General features: G+C 43.2%; 1 protein-coding gene across 1 annotated transcript in view; it reads right to left on the bottom strand.

The window, feature by feature from the left end:
- STC1 (stanniocalcin 1) overlaps positions 1 to 15,810 on the bottom strand; it is a 31,808-nt gene extending 15,998 nt beyond the window's left edge. The window contains exons 1-2 of the mRNA XM_014068260.2: positions 15,527 to 15,810; positions 10,237 to 10,379 (exon numbers count right to left, since the gene is read on the bottom strand). Coding sequence (XP_013923735.1) covers positions 10,237 to 10,379; positions 15,527 to 15,656 — 273 coding nt within the window. The 5' untranslated portion in view covers positions 15,657 to 15,810. The remainder of the gene's footprint in view (positions 1 to 10,236; positions 10,380 to 15,526) is intronic.
- Positions 15,811 to 19,829: the final 4,019 nt, after the last annotated feature.

The following is a 19,829-nucleotide window of genomic DNA, read 5'->3' on the forward strand; positions in this document are numbered from 1 at the left end:
TCCTGAGTGAGGAGGGGCTCTGGTATGACACTGAAGTATGAGAATTCAATGGATCTGGGAGACCACCATGTTTGGGAAAGCTAGTCAAATGCAAAGGACAATACTTTTGCATTTCCCAGTAGCTTCACCATTTGGAAGTCTAGGCCTCTACATCAGGGGTAGGCAGACAAAGAGACTTCATTTAATAAAGAACCTCTAGATCCAGGATGGCAAACCTATGGCACATATGCCACAGGTGGCACATGGTGCCATACCTGTGTTCATGTGAGGCATTGCCCTATGTTAGCTCCCATGTGCATGCTGGCCGGCTAATTTTCAGCCTTTTGGAGGCTGGGGGATGGCAGAAAATGCAAACAAACTTCCCGTAGTCCTGTTGGGCCATTTTGCGCCCTCCCTAGGCTTCAGGAGGCTTTCTTGAAGCCTGAGGAGGGCGAAAAATGGCTCAACAGGACTACAGGAGGTCCGGGGGCTTCAGTGAGGCCTGGGCACATGCAAGTGGGGTGGGGGGTTGTGTGGGCATGCACAGGGGGGGACACATTGCATTGTGGGTGTGGGCACGCACGTGTCTGCTATTGCGTTTGCGCGGGCCCTTTTGTCACCCGAGCAGAAAAACTTTCGCCATCCCTGCTCTGGATAGTTTGTTGAAGTTCAGCAAGATTTGATAATAGTTTTACAACAGAAACTTTCAGCTTTTTAAAAACGATTTATGAAAGTTCAAGCATTTTTTTTTGCATTTTCTACCCTCATTGTTCTTCATTTCCAAAATAGGCACATTTGGGTAGGAATGATTCACTTCAGCTAGAAAACCAGAGTTGATTAATCACCATTGTTAACCAAAATCAGATAAGCTCTCTTTACCAAAATACAGAAGTTAACACAGTAGCAAATAAGTTTGCCACAGCTGTTACTCACACAAGGAAAGGAGAAACAGGGGTTTCGTATCGATAAACTCGGTGTGCCAAGTATCTCATGTCTAGTTTAGTATCAGAGTCTCCTACATTGAGGAATGACAGTTATTCTGAGGGCTGGTGTCTTCATGTTCCTATTTTTCATTCAGATCAATTGTTTGCAGCCTCCCACACCTCAAGTCACAAGGGAAGGAACCTCAGATCAGTTCCAAAATCAGGAGCAGTCAGGGACACTGCAGAGGGAGTGAAAATCATCCCTCCCTTTTGGTAACTCACAACCACTAAAAGTAAGCTGAAAATACCCTCCCCTCCCCAACAAATTCTGAAGCACTCTGGGAATGAAGTAGAAAAATGAAAGCCCCCTTTAAGATATTTCAGCAGAATGGAATGGACATTGCTGGAATTCTCCAGATGAAGAACAATGCTTCCTAATGGCATTCAAGAGCTTCTTCCAAGCTTGGAAGAATCTAAGGAGTGCTTAGATTAGCCAAAAGAAATGCAATAAATAGTTAAGAGTTTGTAAGTCTTTATTGCAATGTTGAGCTTGCTTCTCAACCAAAGGCTGTCATTCCCACAACCAATGATCAGTATAAGACGCACCTTCCCCCCCCTAAAAGAGGGTGAAATCTTGGGTGTGTCTTATACGCTTAATGTAGCCCCACCCACCAACTGGCCCCAACCCTTTGGCCTCTGCCTCCCAGCAATTTATCTCTTTGCAGCAAACAGATGCAGAGGCTTCAATAAGCTATAGCAATCCTGTAACAGCTGATGATAGGGAGAAATTGAAAGTGAAACTTGCTGTTTGCTCCACATGGCAAATTGCTGGGAGGTAGATTTTTTTTCTTGGGCTAATTAGGCTGTTTTGCTGCAAGGAGGAAGTCAACAACTATAAGTGCCTATAGAATGTTCAAATTATTAAACTTACTTTTTAAAGACTGCTTTATTATTGTTCTAGACAATTTAACAAAATGAAGACGCTTTTAAAACAAAGACTTGATCTGAAGAGGCTCTGTGCTATTGTTTTAAAAAGTGCTATTCTTTTAAAAAGCAGAGAATAACTATACTTCCAGAAAGCACATCAATTTTAACATCATCTGTACAAGTATAGTCTGAAACATAACACTACAAACCGTGTATATTGTCTGCACTGTTTGTTGCAAGGAGGCAAATTGCTGAGTGACAAAGGCAGATATTTTTCTCTTGTTTTCTTCCACAAAATCTAGGTGCATCTTATACTTCAGAGCATCTTATACTCCGAAAATTATGGCGTATTTAATTTATTTTACAGTTGCCAATATAAAATTGCACCCACTTCTCTCTGTTGATCCTGATTGTAATTGTTATCTTTTATCTCTCTTTTTGTTACTTTATATTGCTGGTCATTGACCGAATAAATACATTTCAATTTCAGTGGGCCAGGTTGTCTTCTGGAGAAGGCAAGGGCCAGATTATCCTAAAACTCCTAGTCACCTGCATGAAGGGGACTCATATCAGGCACAGCTGGAACATATGTAGCTTTCCAACTTGTGAAAAATTCAGTCTCCTTGCCAACTCCAAGAATGGGAAAAGCACATTTGTTTCCTCTTGAAAAAGAAAACTTCCTTTTCCACTCTATGAGGTGTCTTCTGCCAAGGCTTTACACAGAAGCTTGTGGGAAAAAGTGTATCGGCAGAAAAGAGATGCCTTGTCTTGACTTGCTATTTGTAGAACATCATGCTTTAAACTTTGAAGGCCACTGTGGGCTTTCCCGGGTGACAGCAGCACAAACTGTTAGCTATGCTATTTGCAGCTGCCTGAAGCTGTATACAGAACTCTTTTTTTAAAAAACAGAATGGAATTGTAGAACTGGAACAAACCCAAAAGATCATCTGCAGAACTCTTAACTCTCTGCAATAGATAGGGAAAACCATTTAAAGCATTTAGCGGAGGTCAAAGGCCTTTAAAAGGTTTAGAGATGAACCCGCAACCCCCACAGATAAGGCTATTCTATCATTGTACAGTTCTTATTGTCAGATGTGGTTTACTGTCACTTCCTCCCACGGATAAGTCATTCAGAGTCATTCTGAATACCACTAACCCAAGATTCTGGCTTGGAGACCTGAGGTTGCCTGACCTATAACCAAAGGGACTTTCTCATCTGACCATGTCACAAGGAGATGCCTTCCGTTTCACCCCACATCACCATTATTTGCATTCACAAACCCTTCAGTCAGCACCATTTGCTGCAGCGATCAAAACCAACTAGAAGGGAAAGACAGCTAAAAAGCTAATTATTCTTGAGTATAAAATGATCCCACGGTAATAGCAAAAGCATTTATATATCACTTCACAGGGCCTTACAGTTTTCTCTAAGCTGTTTACAGAGTCAGAATATTGCCCCTAACAATCTGGGTCCTCATTAATAACTTAATAACACCCCCCTTCCAAAGGTCTTACCATGACAAAATAAATATTGTCAGGCAACTTAATATAGGCCTTAAAACAAGGTCTTCTCTTCCCCTCTGAAGTTTGATCACCCAACCATCAGATGTATTAACTTAAAAAGGTAAAGGTTCCGCTTGCACATATGTGTTCCTGACTCTAGGGGGCGGTGCTCATCTCCGTTTCGAAGCCAAAGAGTCAGCGCTGTCCGCAGACGCCATGTGGCTGGCATGACAGAACGGCAAAGTCGCACTGAACGCTGTTACCTTCCCACCAAAGGTGGTTCCTATTTTTCTACTTGAATTTTTACATGCTTTTGAACTGCAGAAGCTGGGACAAGTAACGGGAGCTAACTCCGTTATGTGGAGCTAGGGATTCGAACTGCTGACCTTTCTGATCGACAAGCTCAGCATCCTAGCCACTGAGCCACCACGTTCCTATGTATTAACTAGAGGTCTGTAAAACATCACAGGCTGTTTTAACACCAGGATGAGCTGTTCTAACCATGGAGTGTCTGTCTGGAAGGTGCTTTTTCAAGAGGCAACTGGACTTTCTGGTTTTTCTTTGAAGACGTTTTGCTTCTCCTCCAAGAAGCTTCTTCGGCCTTTCCCCACCATCAAGTCAGAGCTGAAGAAGCTTCCTGGAGGAGAAGTGAAAAGTCTTCTACAAAAAAAAAAGCTTCTTTGAAAAAGCACCTTTGGGACAACCATAACCTGGGTGACTGAGAATCTCCATAGGCATGGAAGTGTCTGTTTTGACCGGCTTAGACATAGTTCAGCAAAGCTCTTGTGATTGCTTTATCACTCACAAGTTTAAATCAAGTTAAAAAAATATTTTTTCTCTATTATTGTAATAGTGATTCCTTTTTGGGGGCCAACATTTCCATTAAAGCAAACTGTTAGCATATCTAGTATCATATGGAAATGGTAATATTCATTTCATTTCCTGTTTTTCAAGATTTTGATACTACTGGCTATCTGTGACAAATAAGAAGGTATCACATTTTGATGTTTCAACAGGTTGTTTGGATTACCAACAAAACAGAACTTTAATAAAGCCATCTGTCTGTCTGTCTGTGTTCCAGCATAACTCTGGAATGCCTCGAACAATTTCAACCACACATGGTACACAGATGACTTACCCTCTGGAAACAAATACTGGGGGGGGGGGATGACACTTCTAACACCCCTTGGGGAGTGTTCTGTTAAGATATAGCCTGTTGTGCCTTACAATGGCTTCTACTGTACAGCTAAGTGGAGTTGCCATGGTAATGGCTTCACAGTACTCTGCAAGTGGGCTCCCTCTGATAAGGGGGAAAATCCAACATTAGAAATTACATTTGGTCCGGTCATTAGCTCCCTATAAATAAATACCCGGGCAACGCTGGGTTATCATATATGTCATATAAAACCTATTTTAACTTTTAAAAAAATCAGTCCAAAAAGACTGGACAACTATAGAAAATATGTACCTAATTCTTTACATTTTCTCCAACACAGAGGGCTGTGCATTAGGCTTTGGAAGGCCAACCTTCATTGGTGTTGAATACCATCTACAAAATACTTTTGAGTTTTCTCTAATTTGGGAGGAAATTGATTTCAATGGTTTTCTATGTCTGGTGGGTTACCATCAAATGAAAAGGAAAGGGATTTTTAGGACAGCCATGTTGCCATTCTGTGTGAAGCAGGGGTGTCCAAACTTGGAAACTTTAAGACTTGTGGACTTCAACTCCCAGAATTCACCAGCCATGCTGGGAGTTGAAGTCCACAAGACTTAAAGTTCCCAAGTTAGGACACCCCTGGTGTAAAGGCACTGGGCTAGAAATGGGAAGACCAAGTTTTAATCCTACTTTGGGCCTAAAGCCAACAAGGTGACTTCAGGTCAGTCATTCTATCTCAATTTGAGGGGGTTGGGCTTTTGTATTCAATTTTATATATTGTTTTTCAGCCTATTCCTTTTATGTTCCCCAATAGAATGTTGCATATTTTGAAAATACCACTTATCCCTGTTAGAGGATGAATTTTGCCTAATGTCCAATTTAGTTCTGGTTCTAGTTGCTCTTGTTCTAATGACTGTAACTGCAGTAAAAGAGAGAGAGAGAGAGAGAGAGAGAGAGAGGGAGGGAGGGAGAGAGAGAGAGAGAGAGAGAGAGAGAGAGAGAGAGAGAGAGAGAGAGAGAGAGAGAGAGAGAGAGAGAGAGAGAGAGAGAGAGAGAGAGAGAGAGATTAATTTAATTCAAATTCTGAGCAGGCCCTTCATTACCCAAACTAGGTAACATCATCAGAACACTGATAATGTTAGCTAGTTTGGGTAATAAAGGGCTTGGAAGAAAACAGCCAAGTTCAGAGAACACCAAACAGCTGAAGAAACTTCTTGGATGAGAAGCAAAATGTCTTCAAAGAAAAACAAGGAAGTCTAGTTTCCTCTTGAAAAAGAAACTCTTTTGGGAGAACCATGCCTTGGATGACTGAGAATCTACATAGATATCTACAAGAAAACAAGAGTGCAGAGAGCACCAAGGACCCCTTATTTCAATCCTCAGCTATAAGTATTCTCCTTTACCGATAAGCTTCTAGTTCTTCATTATTTTAGGAAAGTGCCCTAATTTTCACTAATAGTATTTGCACACTCCTTTAACAAAAGTGTTAAGTGCTGGAGAAGACTCCCGTGAGTCCCTTCGACTGCAAGGCAATCCAACCAGTCAGTCCTAGAGGAGATCAACCCTGACTGCTCTTTAGAAGGCCAGATCCTGAAGAGGAAACTCAAGTACTTTGGCCACCTAATGAGGAGGAAGGACTCCCTGGAGAAGAGCCTCATGCTGGGAATGATTGAGGGCAAAAGAAGAAGGGGATGACACAGAATGAGGTGGCTGGATGGAGTCACCAAAGCAGTCAGTGTGAGCTTAAATGGACTCCAGAGGATGGTAGAGGACAGGAAGGCCTGGAGGAACATTGTCCATGGGGTCTCGATGGGTCAGACACGACTTTGCAACTAACAAATATTTACACTCCTAGTAACTAGAGGTTTTGTCTTCCAAGCTTTTGGACTAGTGCTGGTGCCCATCTTCAGGAAATCTCTCACTATCAGAGCATGTGCTTGCTGTTCTGAGTGCTTTTTAGATGCTGATTGGGTTGTGTTGATGGCTGGCGTTTAAGACATTGGCTGTCCTGTTTGTTTGTGCTACTCAGTCCTTGCCTTCTAAGTACCTGAAAAGCTGGGGTAAAATGGATAATGGAGCAGATGTCCTCACTCATTATCTTCATCAGTCAAATTTATTTTACCTAATTAAGTTTGCATTGGAAGAAAAAAATCCTGCTTGAAATGTGAGTTATAGTTTATAGTTTATTAAACTTGTATGTGAGACTGCAAGTTTAATGTCTGTTTTAGCAGACTTTATATAATTTTATTACAACTGTTACTACCTTTTGACCATAAGATAGCAGCCTTTGAAAGCATCGAGTTGGCTAGCCATGACACCCAAACTAAAGAGTTAATGTGCATCTGAAAAAAAAGTCCAAATCACACTGGTGATTTTAGGAGTGCATCTAGATCATTTTCCTGGTAGTCATATAAAATGACATTGCCTTCTTCTAAAATGGTGGGATTAAAAAAAACATAACTCACTTGAATCTATAGTTTTTGTAGTGCCCCATGAAAGCACCAACTGAGTTTGACCCTGTTCAGCTTCACAGTGTCTGACCTGGAAGCCATCTTCTACATTTGGGCCTTCAGGCCTCCCACATTTTCTACTTGTGGGAAACTGGGAGGGGAGATTATATGGAGTACGGGAGATATATAGTCTAAATAATATTCCTTTCTCAGAGAGTCAAGAACTTCTTGCCCTGTACCTGGAGTGGTGTGACTGGGAGACATCTCCAGTTTTGGATGGTGCCTGATTGGACCATGTGATGGACATGTGGGTGCTGGGCAGGGACTTGGATTTTCATTTGGGTGGGAAAAACCTGGAAGCTTTCAGATTCGGGTTTTCCCAGATGTGCCAATATGACATTTTTAATAAAATGGAACTGACGAAACTCAAGCCAGTCTTCTTTCGTTGGAGGTGTTACAATAGCAATAGCAATAGTTAGACTTATATACCGCTTCATAGGGCTTTCAGCCCTTTCTAAGCGGTTTACAGAGTCAGCATATTGCCCCCAACAACAATCCGGGTCCTCATTTTACCCACCTTGGAAGGATGGAAGGCTGAGTCAACCTTGAGCCTAGTGGGATTTGAACAGCCGAACTGCTGAACTGCAGTCAGCTGAAGTAGCCTGCAGTGCTGCATTTAACCACTGCGCCACCTCGGCTCTAACTTGGAGCCCTGGCACACCGACTCTTCCCCCATGGTTGCCTAGAGGTTTCCACCTACCGAGAATAATACCTATCTATAAAGGTGCATGTTTTATGATTCAGACCCATTAAATGAACCAACCCAACATCAATGAACTGGTGCAGTAAGATCCGTGGGAGAAGGATCCCATCAATGGTTTCTTCTCCCAACCAATTAATGGGTTCACAGCCCATCAATGGATCTGGCTCACGATGAGATGATCTGAAATAGGGCCTTCAAAAAAAAAAAAAGCAGTGTGTCCAGCCTGCAGCAGGTTCCTTTTAGGATCTTTGGCCTTCCACACTAATATTGTTTTCTACTAGTCTGTTTCATTAGTAGGGAATTGGGAGGGGGAATAGTAAGGAGTAGAATGTGTTGTTGTCAAAATAAAAAATTCCTTTCTAGAAGCCCAAGGTCATCCTTTGTCTCTACACCTCTGAGTCTGACCAGAACTGGATGGGTGGAACTGCCAGCATGGCAGTGGAAGATTGGACCATGTGGTGGACTTGTGGATATGGGGGCAAGATCACGAACTTTCAACTGGGTGGAAAACTTAGGAAGCTTTCAGATTCGGGTTTCCCACAGATGTGCCAACATGTCTCTCTTAATAAATTGGAAGTTTGAGGAAAGTTCTGCCTTGGACTCTGATTTAATTTTGGATGATATTTGGAATGCTGACCCAGTGTTCTAGTGCAGCTGGTCTCAATAACTGAAGGCATGCTGGTTCACACAAAAATGTGTAGCTAGGAATAACCTGTCAGGCCTGGAAGCCATCTTTTGTATTGGGTCTTCAGGCCTGCCACATTTACTACTATGGGAAACTGGGAGGAGGGATCGTATGAAGCAAGGGTGCTATATAGTCATAATAACATCTCTTTCTCAGTCAGTCAAAGCTGTCTTGCCCGGCACCTGGACGGTTGGAACTGGGAGGCATCTCCAGTTGGGACGGTTGGACCATGTGACGGAAATGTGGGTGCTAGGCAGGGATTTGGACTTTCTTTTGGGTGGGGAAAACCTGGGATCTTTCACATTTGGATTTTCTCAGATGTGCCAATGTGACATCTCTAACAAAATGGAACTTTGAGGAAAATCAAGCTTCAGAGTCTTCTTTCATTGGGGGTGTTACTTGGAACCCTGAAATAAACTTTCCTCTGGGTTATTGCTTTGAAAGGAATGTTGCAGGATTCCTGTTCCCCTTTTTTTAATGAGAATTTTAAAAAACAAACTTTTACAAATATTTACTTCCCTCCCCCCTGTCCCCCCTGTCCCCCCCAGCCTCCCCCCCCCGGACTTCCCAGAACCAATACAGGGTATAAATCTTTAACAAAAAACAATCTAAAATACACTTAAAAAGAAAAAAAGATAGTTAATAACATCTTTCAATTGAGCTTTAGCTCCTCCTTGCTAGACTAGCTCTACACAATTTATATCATTCCTGGTCTTTAATCATAAGCTATCTGAAATTTCTTAGTCCCATATTTATTTTGAGTGTAATCAGTCCATCTTTTCCACTCCAGTTTATATCTCTCGTTTGAATGGTCCTTAAGATATGCAGATATTTTAGCCATCTCAGCTAGGTTTATAAAATGCAATCAATGAAAGACCGTGGACTTAAATATAAGAATCATAGTTACCAGTAATCTCTGCGTTAGCCATATCATGTGGATTCCCAATGTTTGAATTCCAGATATAGCAATGGCTATAGTCAAAGATGTCTACACCTTCAACCAAACTCAAAAATCTTTACAGGTAGTCTTCAGCTTACAACTGTTTGTTTAATGACCAAAATGATGACAGTGCTGCAAAAAATGTGACTTGTAAAACAATTCTTGCACTTATGGCTGTGACAGAAGGTCACATGATCAAAATTAATGCATTTACAATGGTTGGAGCATCCCAGGGTCATGTGATCACCCTTTAAAATAAATAAATACATTTATAAAGAATAAAGATTTCTATTCTATTCTCTCTTCTTGTCTCTTCTCTTCCTTTTCATATTCCATTCTATTCTCTCTATATTCTATTCTATTCCATTCCATTCTCTCTATATTCTTTTCTTTTCTTTTCTTTTCTTTTCTTTTCTTTTCTTTTCTATTCTATTCTATTCTATTCTATTCTATTCCATTCCATTAATTTCTATTCCACTGTGACCTTTCTGGTCAGTTCCCAGCAAGCACAATCAATGAGGAAAAATGGATTCACTTAACAACCAAAAGTTTCACTTAAGCACAGCGATTTATTTAACCACCACAGCAGACAAGATTGCAAAATTGGGTGTGACCCACTTGGCAACCATTTCACTTAGCAACGGATGTTCTGGTCCCGATTGGGGTTGTAAGTTGAGGACTACATATCAATTGTGTAGGATTTTGCTACTGTTCCTCCGCATCTAAATCTTTCTCAATCCCAAGAGGAGATTCTAGGAATGAAATTTAAGGTGTTTTTGCATACAAAAAGAGGTGCCCTATTTTATATGCCATTGAATTTCATATATTCACGAGCCAAAGCTCCTTCAGAAAAGCCTATCGGAAAGCCTGCTGCACGTAAAAAAGGATATTATTCAAATTTGTACCGTACCTGAGTGTCAAATTTAGCAGCGCTGTAGAGGAAAGATTGGCAGATGTCATACATGCCACCCGTGTCACACGTAGAGTTTTCCAGACAGGCAAAAGCCCCACATCCCACTTGGAGGGCACTATTTAGACACCGAACCACATCCGCTGCAATGAAAGGGGTGAGCAAGAAACAGAGAACATCTTAGCACACTTGGTTCAAGTACAGCAGCTTTCAGCTCAGCTGGCATGGTGGGTATCTGCCACATTTGCTGAGTCATGTTTTACTCCCCGATAGCTCTCCTCAGCACACCACCCTTAGTGAGGGATTCGTTGCATTTTTAGCTTCCACACTCAACTTTCAGGGTCTCAGCAAACCAGTGATTACTCCGGAAGATTTTGTGTCAAGAAATATTGCCCCCTACTACCGTAGGGAAAAAAAAAAGGGGGGGGGGAGGCGGTGGCTCAGTGGCTAAGATGCTGAATTTGTCAATCAGAAAGACCGGCAGTTCAGCAGTTCAAATCCCTAGTACCGCATAATGGAGTGAGCTCCCGTTACTTGTCCCTGCTTCTGCCAACCTAGTAGTTCGAAAGCACATAAAAATGCAAGTATAAAAATATGGACCACCTTTGGTGGGAAGGTAATAGTGTTCCATGCACCTTGGACAGTGCTGGCTCTTCAGCTTTGAAATAGAGATGAGAACTGCCCCCTAGAGGCAGGAACGACTAGCACATATGTGTGAGGGGAACCTTTACCTTTTGACGAGTCATTTTGACTTGAATGTTCTAAGACTTCAAGAGACAGGCAATTTCTAATGCCAGTTCATGAACAATGTCCCAAAGGTGCTTTTTTCAGTAGGCAATTGGACTTTCTGTTTTTTCTTTGAGGACATTTTGCTTCTCATCCAAGAAGCTTTTTCAGCTCTGACTGGATGGTGGGGAATGGAAGGATTTATACTCCTTGCAGACAGCTGGTCATTTGCATCTTTTTAGAGGGTCACTGAAGCACTTGGAGGTTTATCTCTGTCCTTAGGGTTAATTGAGTGGTGCAAATGAGTGTGGAGCCTTCTTGGAAATGTTGAAATGACTGTGTTGTAGATTGGAGATAGATGTTGTTGAATCTCTCCCCTCAGTTGAGAGAGGGTTGTTCAATTCTGACATAAATGGCCTCTTTTGGCCTCCCAATTTTGACCTAAATGGGCTCTTCAACCCCCTGAAAGAATGCAAATGACCAGCTGTTTGCAAGGAGTATAAATCCTTCCATTCTCCACCATCCAATCACAGCTGAAGAAGCTTCTTGGGTGAGAAGCAAAACGTCTTCAAAAGAAAAACCAGAAAGTCCAGTTGCCTCTTGAAAAAAGCATCTTTAGGACAACCATGACCTGGATGACTGACAATCTCTATAGACATCCATGAATAATGTTCCTCTCCTCCTATTACAATACTAGTTTCTCTGCAGCCTGTGAGAGTGGGGCAAATTCATTTCCAAAGGTTTGATGAAGAAAATGCCTTTGTTTTTCACTTATTGGGGCCCAACTCTGATATGTCAGAAGGTCAAAATTCTGGGCAGAAATCAAGCCCAGCTGAGCATCAGAACTGCACATTATTTTCCAAATCCAACAAGATGCTGAAGCTATTCGGAGTCTAGAAAACTGGTGCAATTCTATCAGACCATAACCCACCTGCTTTAAAATAAAGGTAAAGATTCCCCTAGCACATGTGCTAGTCGTTCCTGACTCAAGGGGGCAGTGCTCATCTCCGTTTCAAAGGCTAAGAGCCAGTGCTATCTGAAAACATCTCTCTGGACATGTGGCTGGCATGACTAAACACCAAAGGCACACGGAACACTGTTGCCTTCCCACCAAAAGTGGTTCCTATTTTTCTACTTGCATTTTTTACGTGCTTTCGAACTGCTAGGTTGGCAGAAGCTGGGACAAGTAATGGGAGCTCACTCAGTTATGCGGTGCTAGGGATTCAAACTGCTTTTTGATTGACAAGCACTGTGCCCCTTTAGCCACTGAGCAACCTGCTATACCACCTTTCAATACTCAGAGAATTTGAGATCTTTTTATATTATTTCTCCCAAGGAAATAATTCTCTAAAGGTCCTCTACAAATTCAGTACAATTTGATTCAGGGCAATATGACCATAACATGACAACCCAAGTCATTTCAAAGCTAATTCAGAATCCCAGCAGCTACAAAAGCAGCATCAGATAGATGAAACATTGAAATATCTGCCTAACCCAATTACTCCAAAGGATGAAAAGTGCTCAGAATTATAGGAAATCTAAGCCAGTATATCTGAAGTCCCCAAGCTAGGGGTTGAACGAGGAAGCCTGGAAAAATGTTTCGTTGAGGAATTCCATGGTCATCAACCAAAATGGCTTTACTGTCCATCTTGGCTAACCATAAGATAATAAACATAAGGGTAAAGGTTAAGGTTCCCCTCACACATATGTGCTAGTTGTTCCCAACTCTAGGGGGCGGTGCTCATCTCTTGTTTCAAAGCTGAAGAGCCAGCGCTGTCTGAAGATGTCTCCGTGGTCATGTGGCTTGTATCGCTAAATGCTGAAGGTGTACAGAGTGCTGTTACCTTCCCACCAAAGGTGGTTCCTATTTTTCTACTTGCATTTTTACATGCTTTTGAACTGCTAGGGACAAGTAATGGGAGCTCACTCCACTAAGCGGCGCTAGGGATTTGAGCTGCCGAACTTTCTGGTTGACAAGCTCAGCGCCTTAGCCATTGAGCCACAGCGTCCCTTATAATAAGCATACCACCTTTTTAATAATATGGATCAAAATTATAAAGGGGCACTTTTGAAAATGACCATATTGGATAGTGAATATAGGACACTCTATGAAGACCATCTAGGAGCAAATGTGTCCTTATCATTTGAACCCAATCAAAAGAAATACATTAGAAAGCCATCACTAAAGATAAGTTTCGGAAGTCCATAAAAGTGAAGTACAGGTGGAAGATTTTGTGGAAAGGCAAGGAAAAGTCGTGGTTAAAAGGCTGCCCCTAGGCCCACGGAGACCCAGATTTAAATCATTTCTTGATTTCGTGAAGCTCAGGGAATGATCTTCAGGCAACCAAGATCAATTTGAAGGGAGGTTGTAAAACTGAGGAAGGGGAAAAGATCAGGAACCTCATCTTGAGCCAGAGCTAAGATATACAGCATTTTGTAAGAGATCTCATTAAAAAAAAAACCACATTATTTATCCCAAATGAACACTGAATTAAGTAAACTTACAATCTGAAGTTAAAATGGCACTGAGCAAGTGACTTATGACCATTGCAGCATCCCCAAGGTCACATGACCATAATCCAGATGATTGGCAACTCCATGCATTTATGATGGTTGCAGCATTCTGGAGTCATGTGATCGCCAACTTGCGACTTTCCTAGCCAGCTTCTCACAAGCAAAGACAATGGGGGAAGCGGGAGTCTCTTAATGGCTTTGTGATGCACGGAACTCTGCAGTGCTTTGCTTAACAACCTTGGCAAAAAAAGGTCATAAAACCAGGCGTGTCTCACTTAACAACCTTGCTCGGCAGTGGGAATTCTGGTCCTAATTGTAGTCATAAACTGAGGACTATCTGGATGTACAAATTATTTTGTTCCAGGACTTTTGGTTAAAAAAAAAACCCTGATGCTAATATTTCTTTTTAAATTATTCCCCCCCCCCCCGCACCAAGCTGAATTCCTATGTAGCTTTATGCCACCTTGAAACCATATGCCTTCTTTTCTACCCCATCACCTTGTTGGCATCAGGAATATACTGAAGTTTCTTTTTTAAAAAAAGAGAAAAGCTTTACTAAGGTATATTGCAGGAGATCAAGGAATTTTGGAGGGCAATAGCAGTAATTTTTCCCCCCCCAAAACCAACCCTTTACTTGTATTCTAGTCCCTTGCAAGTGGAGACTTTAAAAGAGAGATGTTCTCTTCCAATGCTATTTAGATGTGCCAAGTGAAAAAGAGAGAAAGAGTGAAAAATCAAATCAGTAGGTACCCTGGACATCTGCTTTCCCTTATGATGTTTCCATGGATTCAACTTAGAACTTTGCAATCTGCAGGTTTAATAAGCATTTGGGGCTTTCATTGTTTTAGACACCCTGGAAGAACTGAGACCCTAGGTTTCTATAGTAACCAAGTACAAAAGGAAATTGAGCAAATACTCCAGCATCAGTGCTGCAGAGCCCTGCGGATCTGAAATAAAAACCATTCCCCTGGCAAGTGTCAGATTAGGGGAGTGGAGTTTCCTGGATTGAAAATTAAGATGCAAGCGATATCTTGCCATACTGGAAGCCGGAGAACGTTCCCAGTGCAAAGACTTTCGTTTTAAAGGAAGCTCTTTGAGGGCAGCAGGATAGGCACCTATGGAAAACCCCAAGCTCTGCTTGTCAGGTATACAAGGCAAAAAAAAAAATGTTTGCTGAAAGAGGCTCCAAAAAGAAAAGTTAGATACCTCCTGGAATCAGCATCTATGCTCCTATTTAAATACGGAGGCCGATTTCTTTCTTCCTTTCTTCCCTCTCTCTCTCTCCCTCCCTCCCTCCCTCTCTGTCTCTCTCTTTCTCTGTCTCTCTCTTTCTCTGCCTCTCTCTCTCCCTCCCTCTCTCTGTCTTTCTCTGCCTCTCTCTCTCCCTCCCTCTCTCTGTCTTTCTCTGCCTCTCTCTCTCTCTCTTTCTCTGCCTCTCCCTCTCTCTCCCTCTCTCTCCCTCCCCCCCTCTCTTAAGGGCACCTTTTCCAATCCTGGTATTTTCTCTCTTTGGAGAAGCCAACTAATAGAATAGGGGAGGGGGGATTTAAAATTAATTTGCAATTAAGGAGTGGTGGAAACCTGCTTCAGTTAACTTCTGCAAAGGGCAGGGCTTAAGAGGGAATGCCCAGAGAATTTAGTCTCAGCAAATCCAACTCCAAATCATCCAGGATTTCGAGTCGGGAAATGTCATTCGCGAAGGATGGCATTCTTAGGAGGGTAGCACGACAAGGCTGAAGAGCCCTGATCACAAGGGATCCGCTTGCCTGTTCCCTGTCGTGCCCCCAGTCAGCCAAGCTAGCGGGCAGAGAGTGAGAGAGACCCATTTCATCCCCCACCCCGGAAAGTTTTCCTGCGCAAGCTCCCCCTTTGGCACCAGGGCTTCTTTGGATTTCAGCGAGGGAGACTTGCGCAGAACTCCCCGCCCCCCAGCGCTGGTACCGGAGCGAGCGAGCTTTTGAGCGTGGCCAGAGCTGTGTTTGCCCACTCGGCTTCCCACTGCTTCTCACCCCCGCCCTCCCACCAAAGGGAAAGGATCTGGAGAAGTTACCTGAGTTTTGGGCTGCCAGCCTGACCTTCCTGGAGCTGACGGAGGAGTCATTCTGCTCAGGTTCATAGGATGCAGAAGTAGCAGCAGCAGCAACCGCCAGCAGCAGGAGAAGCGTGGGCTTTTGGCGCATTCTCTTAAGTTTCCGCCAAGTTCGCGCGGCGTGCTCGCTCGACTCTCTCTCTCTCTCTCTTTCTCCCTGCCTCTTTCTCTCCCTCTCTCTCTGTGCCCACTTCTTCGGCTTGAGCAAAGACACAGATCTGGCTGTTGGAGAAAAAGAGAGGAAGAAGAGGAGGAGAAGGAGATGATGAAGACTCGCCGAATCAGCTCCACCAAGATAGCCCCCCTCCCTCTTTCTTCTTCGATTCTGGCTCCCACTCGCTGCAGGTGACCAACCTGGAGCTTTTATAGCTTCTCTTATCTCCCCCCACCCCTTAAAAGTCCTTCCCCGACCAGGAACCAATCGGGGGACGTGGTGGGCGGCCAATGAGAAGCGATGCTCATTCAAGCACAGGACGCCTGGAAAGTTCAGAGGAAGAATATTTTCCAACCTATTAAAAGGACCTCCAGACGGAATCGCAAACCACACCGACTCGCACGCGCGTCTTCTTCGTTTCCCTTCGTGTTACCGAGCGGTTGAGCGCTTAGGCTGGGATTGGGGTCCAAAACGACCGTTGAGACTTGGTGCCCGAGTTTCGGAATCAGTGTGGATGTGCTCGGACGCATCGAGGAAAGAAAGGGGAAATCTTTTGCAAAGAGGATATGTGTTCCGAAGACATGAAAAGGTAGAGGTTCAATTAGCCCCCCCTCCTCCATATGAATGAAAAGGGAGAATAAAAGAAGTCCCATTGACAGGCACAGAGGAAGGCAGCATGTTATAAATCTTTAGGATCAGTGTTACTAAACAGTTCCTTACATTACATGTGTGTATGTATGTGTGTATGTGTGTGTGTGTGTATGTGCATATGCATATGAATGAATACACACACACAAATATACGTGCGCGCACACACACACACACACACACACACACACACACATGCCAAATACCACTCACTCATCATGAAATTTCCAGAACCATAAAGCCTACAAACTTGAAATTTGGCACTATTGTTCCTTTCGGCTTCTAGGTGCTCGCTAAGAAAGTATTTTTTGAAATGACCATCATTAGTAATTCTTATATGGTAATTAACACACTCTGATGCTAAGGAGTTCTACTCCCCCTCCCCACCTGAAAAGAACTCTGTTCCAACTGCCAGTTACCTCAGTTCAAATTACGTTCCACTCCTCCACTCCACTCCAGGAGCAGCCTGGGGCTCCTTACAGTACTAAACGTCAGTACCTCACCACAATGTCTATGCCTTCCACCTATGGAACTGCTTCCAGACTCAAGGTGGTGGGAGTGATATTCCCTTATGTGTTTCAATCACCGACCACCACTGAGCAAACAGATTGAACTGGAATAATCAGGATTTCTCCTGCCTTGACTGATCACATAGTTTCATCATGAAGCACAAGTATCCAGCTAGTATGCATATACTGTACATATACATATACACATACACACACACACATATACAGTACATATATGCATACATACACACACACACATTGTATATATGTATATACTCTGTGTGTGTGTGTGTGTGTGTGCATGTGTGTGTATTGTGTATGTGTGTTAAATACCGCTCCCACCTTGTTTCTAAGACCTAAGATTTTTATAGATACTGGAGTTGAGTGACAGGATTCTTACTATTGATATTTGCCTTTGAGATGGAGGAAACTAAGTAGTTTGAGGGGTCCTTGGTGTTCCCTGAGCTTGGTTGCTTTTCTTGCAGACATTTCCTTACTCAAAGTAGGTAACATCATCAGTGCTAGAGCAAACCCCATTCCTCACCAGCCCTGATGATGTTGCTTGCTTTGGGTAAGGAAATGTCTGCAAGAAAAATAAACCAAGCTCAGAGAGCATCAAAGACCCCTCTTTCAACCCTGAGCTACACATACTTTCCTTCATTGAGACATAAGTAGTTTCCCAGTGAAAATTTTGGAGTGCAGCATTCTGGAGAACCTCAGAGACTTTCATTTGGTGAACATCAGCCCAGCCCAATGTCTGATGGCTACTAAGTGATTGGGTAGTTGACAGAGTCACACCTTTTAAATGTTAATAGAAGTCCTAGAATCACTTGCCATTGTCCACGTTAGCTGGTGGAGTTGATGGGACTCAAGGTCCAAACCATCAGGAAGGTATTATGTTGATTTTCTCTGTTGTGGACAGTTTCCCATTGATATTCAATGCATGATGGCCATTCATTTTCCTTAAATTATTTCTGCATATTGCAGTGATCTGCCAATCGGCCTACAAATGGGAGTCTATAGCATGTTCTGACCTAGGCTTCCCAAGAGCAGGAAGCAAACTTCTTGTCCCAACAAAAACCCCTTTTATTAATTTACTGTGAATTCTGCTCATTCACATCCAGCAAAGTCTTTCAAGGGAGGATTTACAGTCACAGACCTTATCTGGCTTGGAGAACTGACAGGCCGATACCTGCAAAACTTGGCAAGGAGCCTCGCAGAGTCATGAACCAATTAAGTGAACAAATTGTCTCCTGCAAACTCCACTCCTCTTCCGCTCCTCTTTTATTCCCCATGGGAGGGGCCATTCATTGTCCACTTGTGGCCTTACTCACAAGTTGACCCTTGTTCCTTAGCTGTTTCCTTCATCTGGCAACTCTGTGCATGTGCACACTGGGAACAGTCTCCAGCTGTTTGTCTTCCTCACTGATGTCTGACTCTGAAGGCAGCTGATAACTGGCATACAGCTCTGGCCCCCTCTCTGCCTCCGACACAGAGCCCTCATCAGAGACTTCCCCAGACTCTAGGACTGGCTCATGTTCCTCCCCAACCTCCTCACTATCCAAATTTGCTGCCAGCTCCACTGGCTGCTGGCAGGCCACGACACAGCACTTGGAACTTAACAATGGAATGTGAGAACAGAATTCATCAAGATACATTTGTTTCCTAGAAGATATATTATGATCATTCTTTTTCTGATCACAAATCTCTAGTGGCCTATGAACTGGGACTTGATTTTGGAGACATCGAGTGGAGGAAGACTTGCAAGGTCCTTTCTAGTTCTATTTTGAGTCTGATTCAATCTTGCATTTCTTCCTACGAAAAGCTGCAGCTCCTCTAGCTTAGGCTGCCCTAAATAGTTGTCTGCAGAAGCAGCACAGTTGCATGGCGAAACCCTCCACCAACAATAAGTACTGCTGGAAGCTAAAGCAGGCAAGGATTTTTGTTCAGGAGTGCAACATTTGTCATGGATGCAAAAGGGTCTGGACTTACTCTCTGACTGGGGCAACTGGAAAATCATTTGAAACCCTTAAAACAGGGGTGTCCAGACTTTTTGCAAGGAGGGCCAGATTTGGTGAGGTGAAGTAGCCGAGGTGGCGCAGTGGTTAAATGCAGCACTGCAGGCTACTTCAGCTGACTGCAGTTCTGCAGTTCGGCTGTTCAAATCTCACCAGCTCAGGGTTGACTCAGCATTCCATCCTTCCGAGGTGAGTAAAATGAGGACCCGGATTGTTGTTGGGGGCAATATGCTGAGTCTGTAAACCACTTAGAGAGGGCTGAAAGCCCTCTCTAAGGTCTAACTGCTATTGCTATTGCTACTGCTATTGCTAATATGTGGTGCCAACCATTCAGCCTCACATTCTTTGAATCATTAACATTAAATGCAAATGAACTATTTTATCAAAGACTAAACAAATAACTCTGGCAGGGAGAAGAGGCTGCGGGCCACTCGAAATTTGAAAACGGGCCGCAATTGGCCTCTGGGCCGGACTTTGGACCTGGCTGCCTTAAAAGCTGCTCCAGCAGTGCTAAAATAGATGGACAAATTAAGAAGAGAAGACATCAAAAGAATCTTGGTAGGTCAAGCTAAGAATTCATTTAGTCCATGGTAGGCAATTTACTAACAGACAGTCCGAAGTAAACATAGTAAAACTAGGGGTCACCAACCTTTCAGTCCTCAGCTCCCACTAAATTCATAATATGATCCGCCAAATGACCAGCTGGGTGGGTGTGGCAAGGTGGTCATGTGACTGGGTGGGCGTGGCCAACTCAATGTCACTCATGTCGAGGGGTGCCTTGCCAGCCTCTACTCCCCACTCCTCACCTTAGGGCTCCAACAGGAAGTGGTTGTTGGAGCAAAGCAGCCACCATGAGAAAGATTTGGCAAAAAAGCTGGCTCAGTTCAAATTGGATCTGATGACTGAGAAGGAGGCTCAGCAGAAGCACCTCAATG

This window comes from Thamnophis sirtalis, unplaced genomic scaffold, assembly GCF_051295495.1.
Source record: "Thamnophis sirtalis isolate CommonGarterSnake01/CBP01778 unplaced genomic scaffold, rThaSir2_p1.2 scaffold_2, whole genome shotgun sequence".
NCBI classification, from domain to species: Eukaryota; Metazoa; Chordata; class Lepidosauria; order Squamata; family Natricidae; genus Thamnophis; species Thamnophis sirtalis.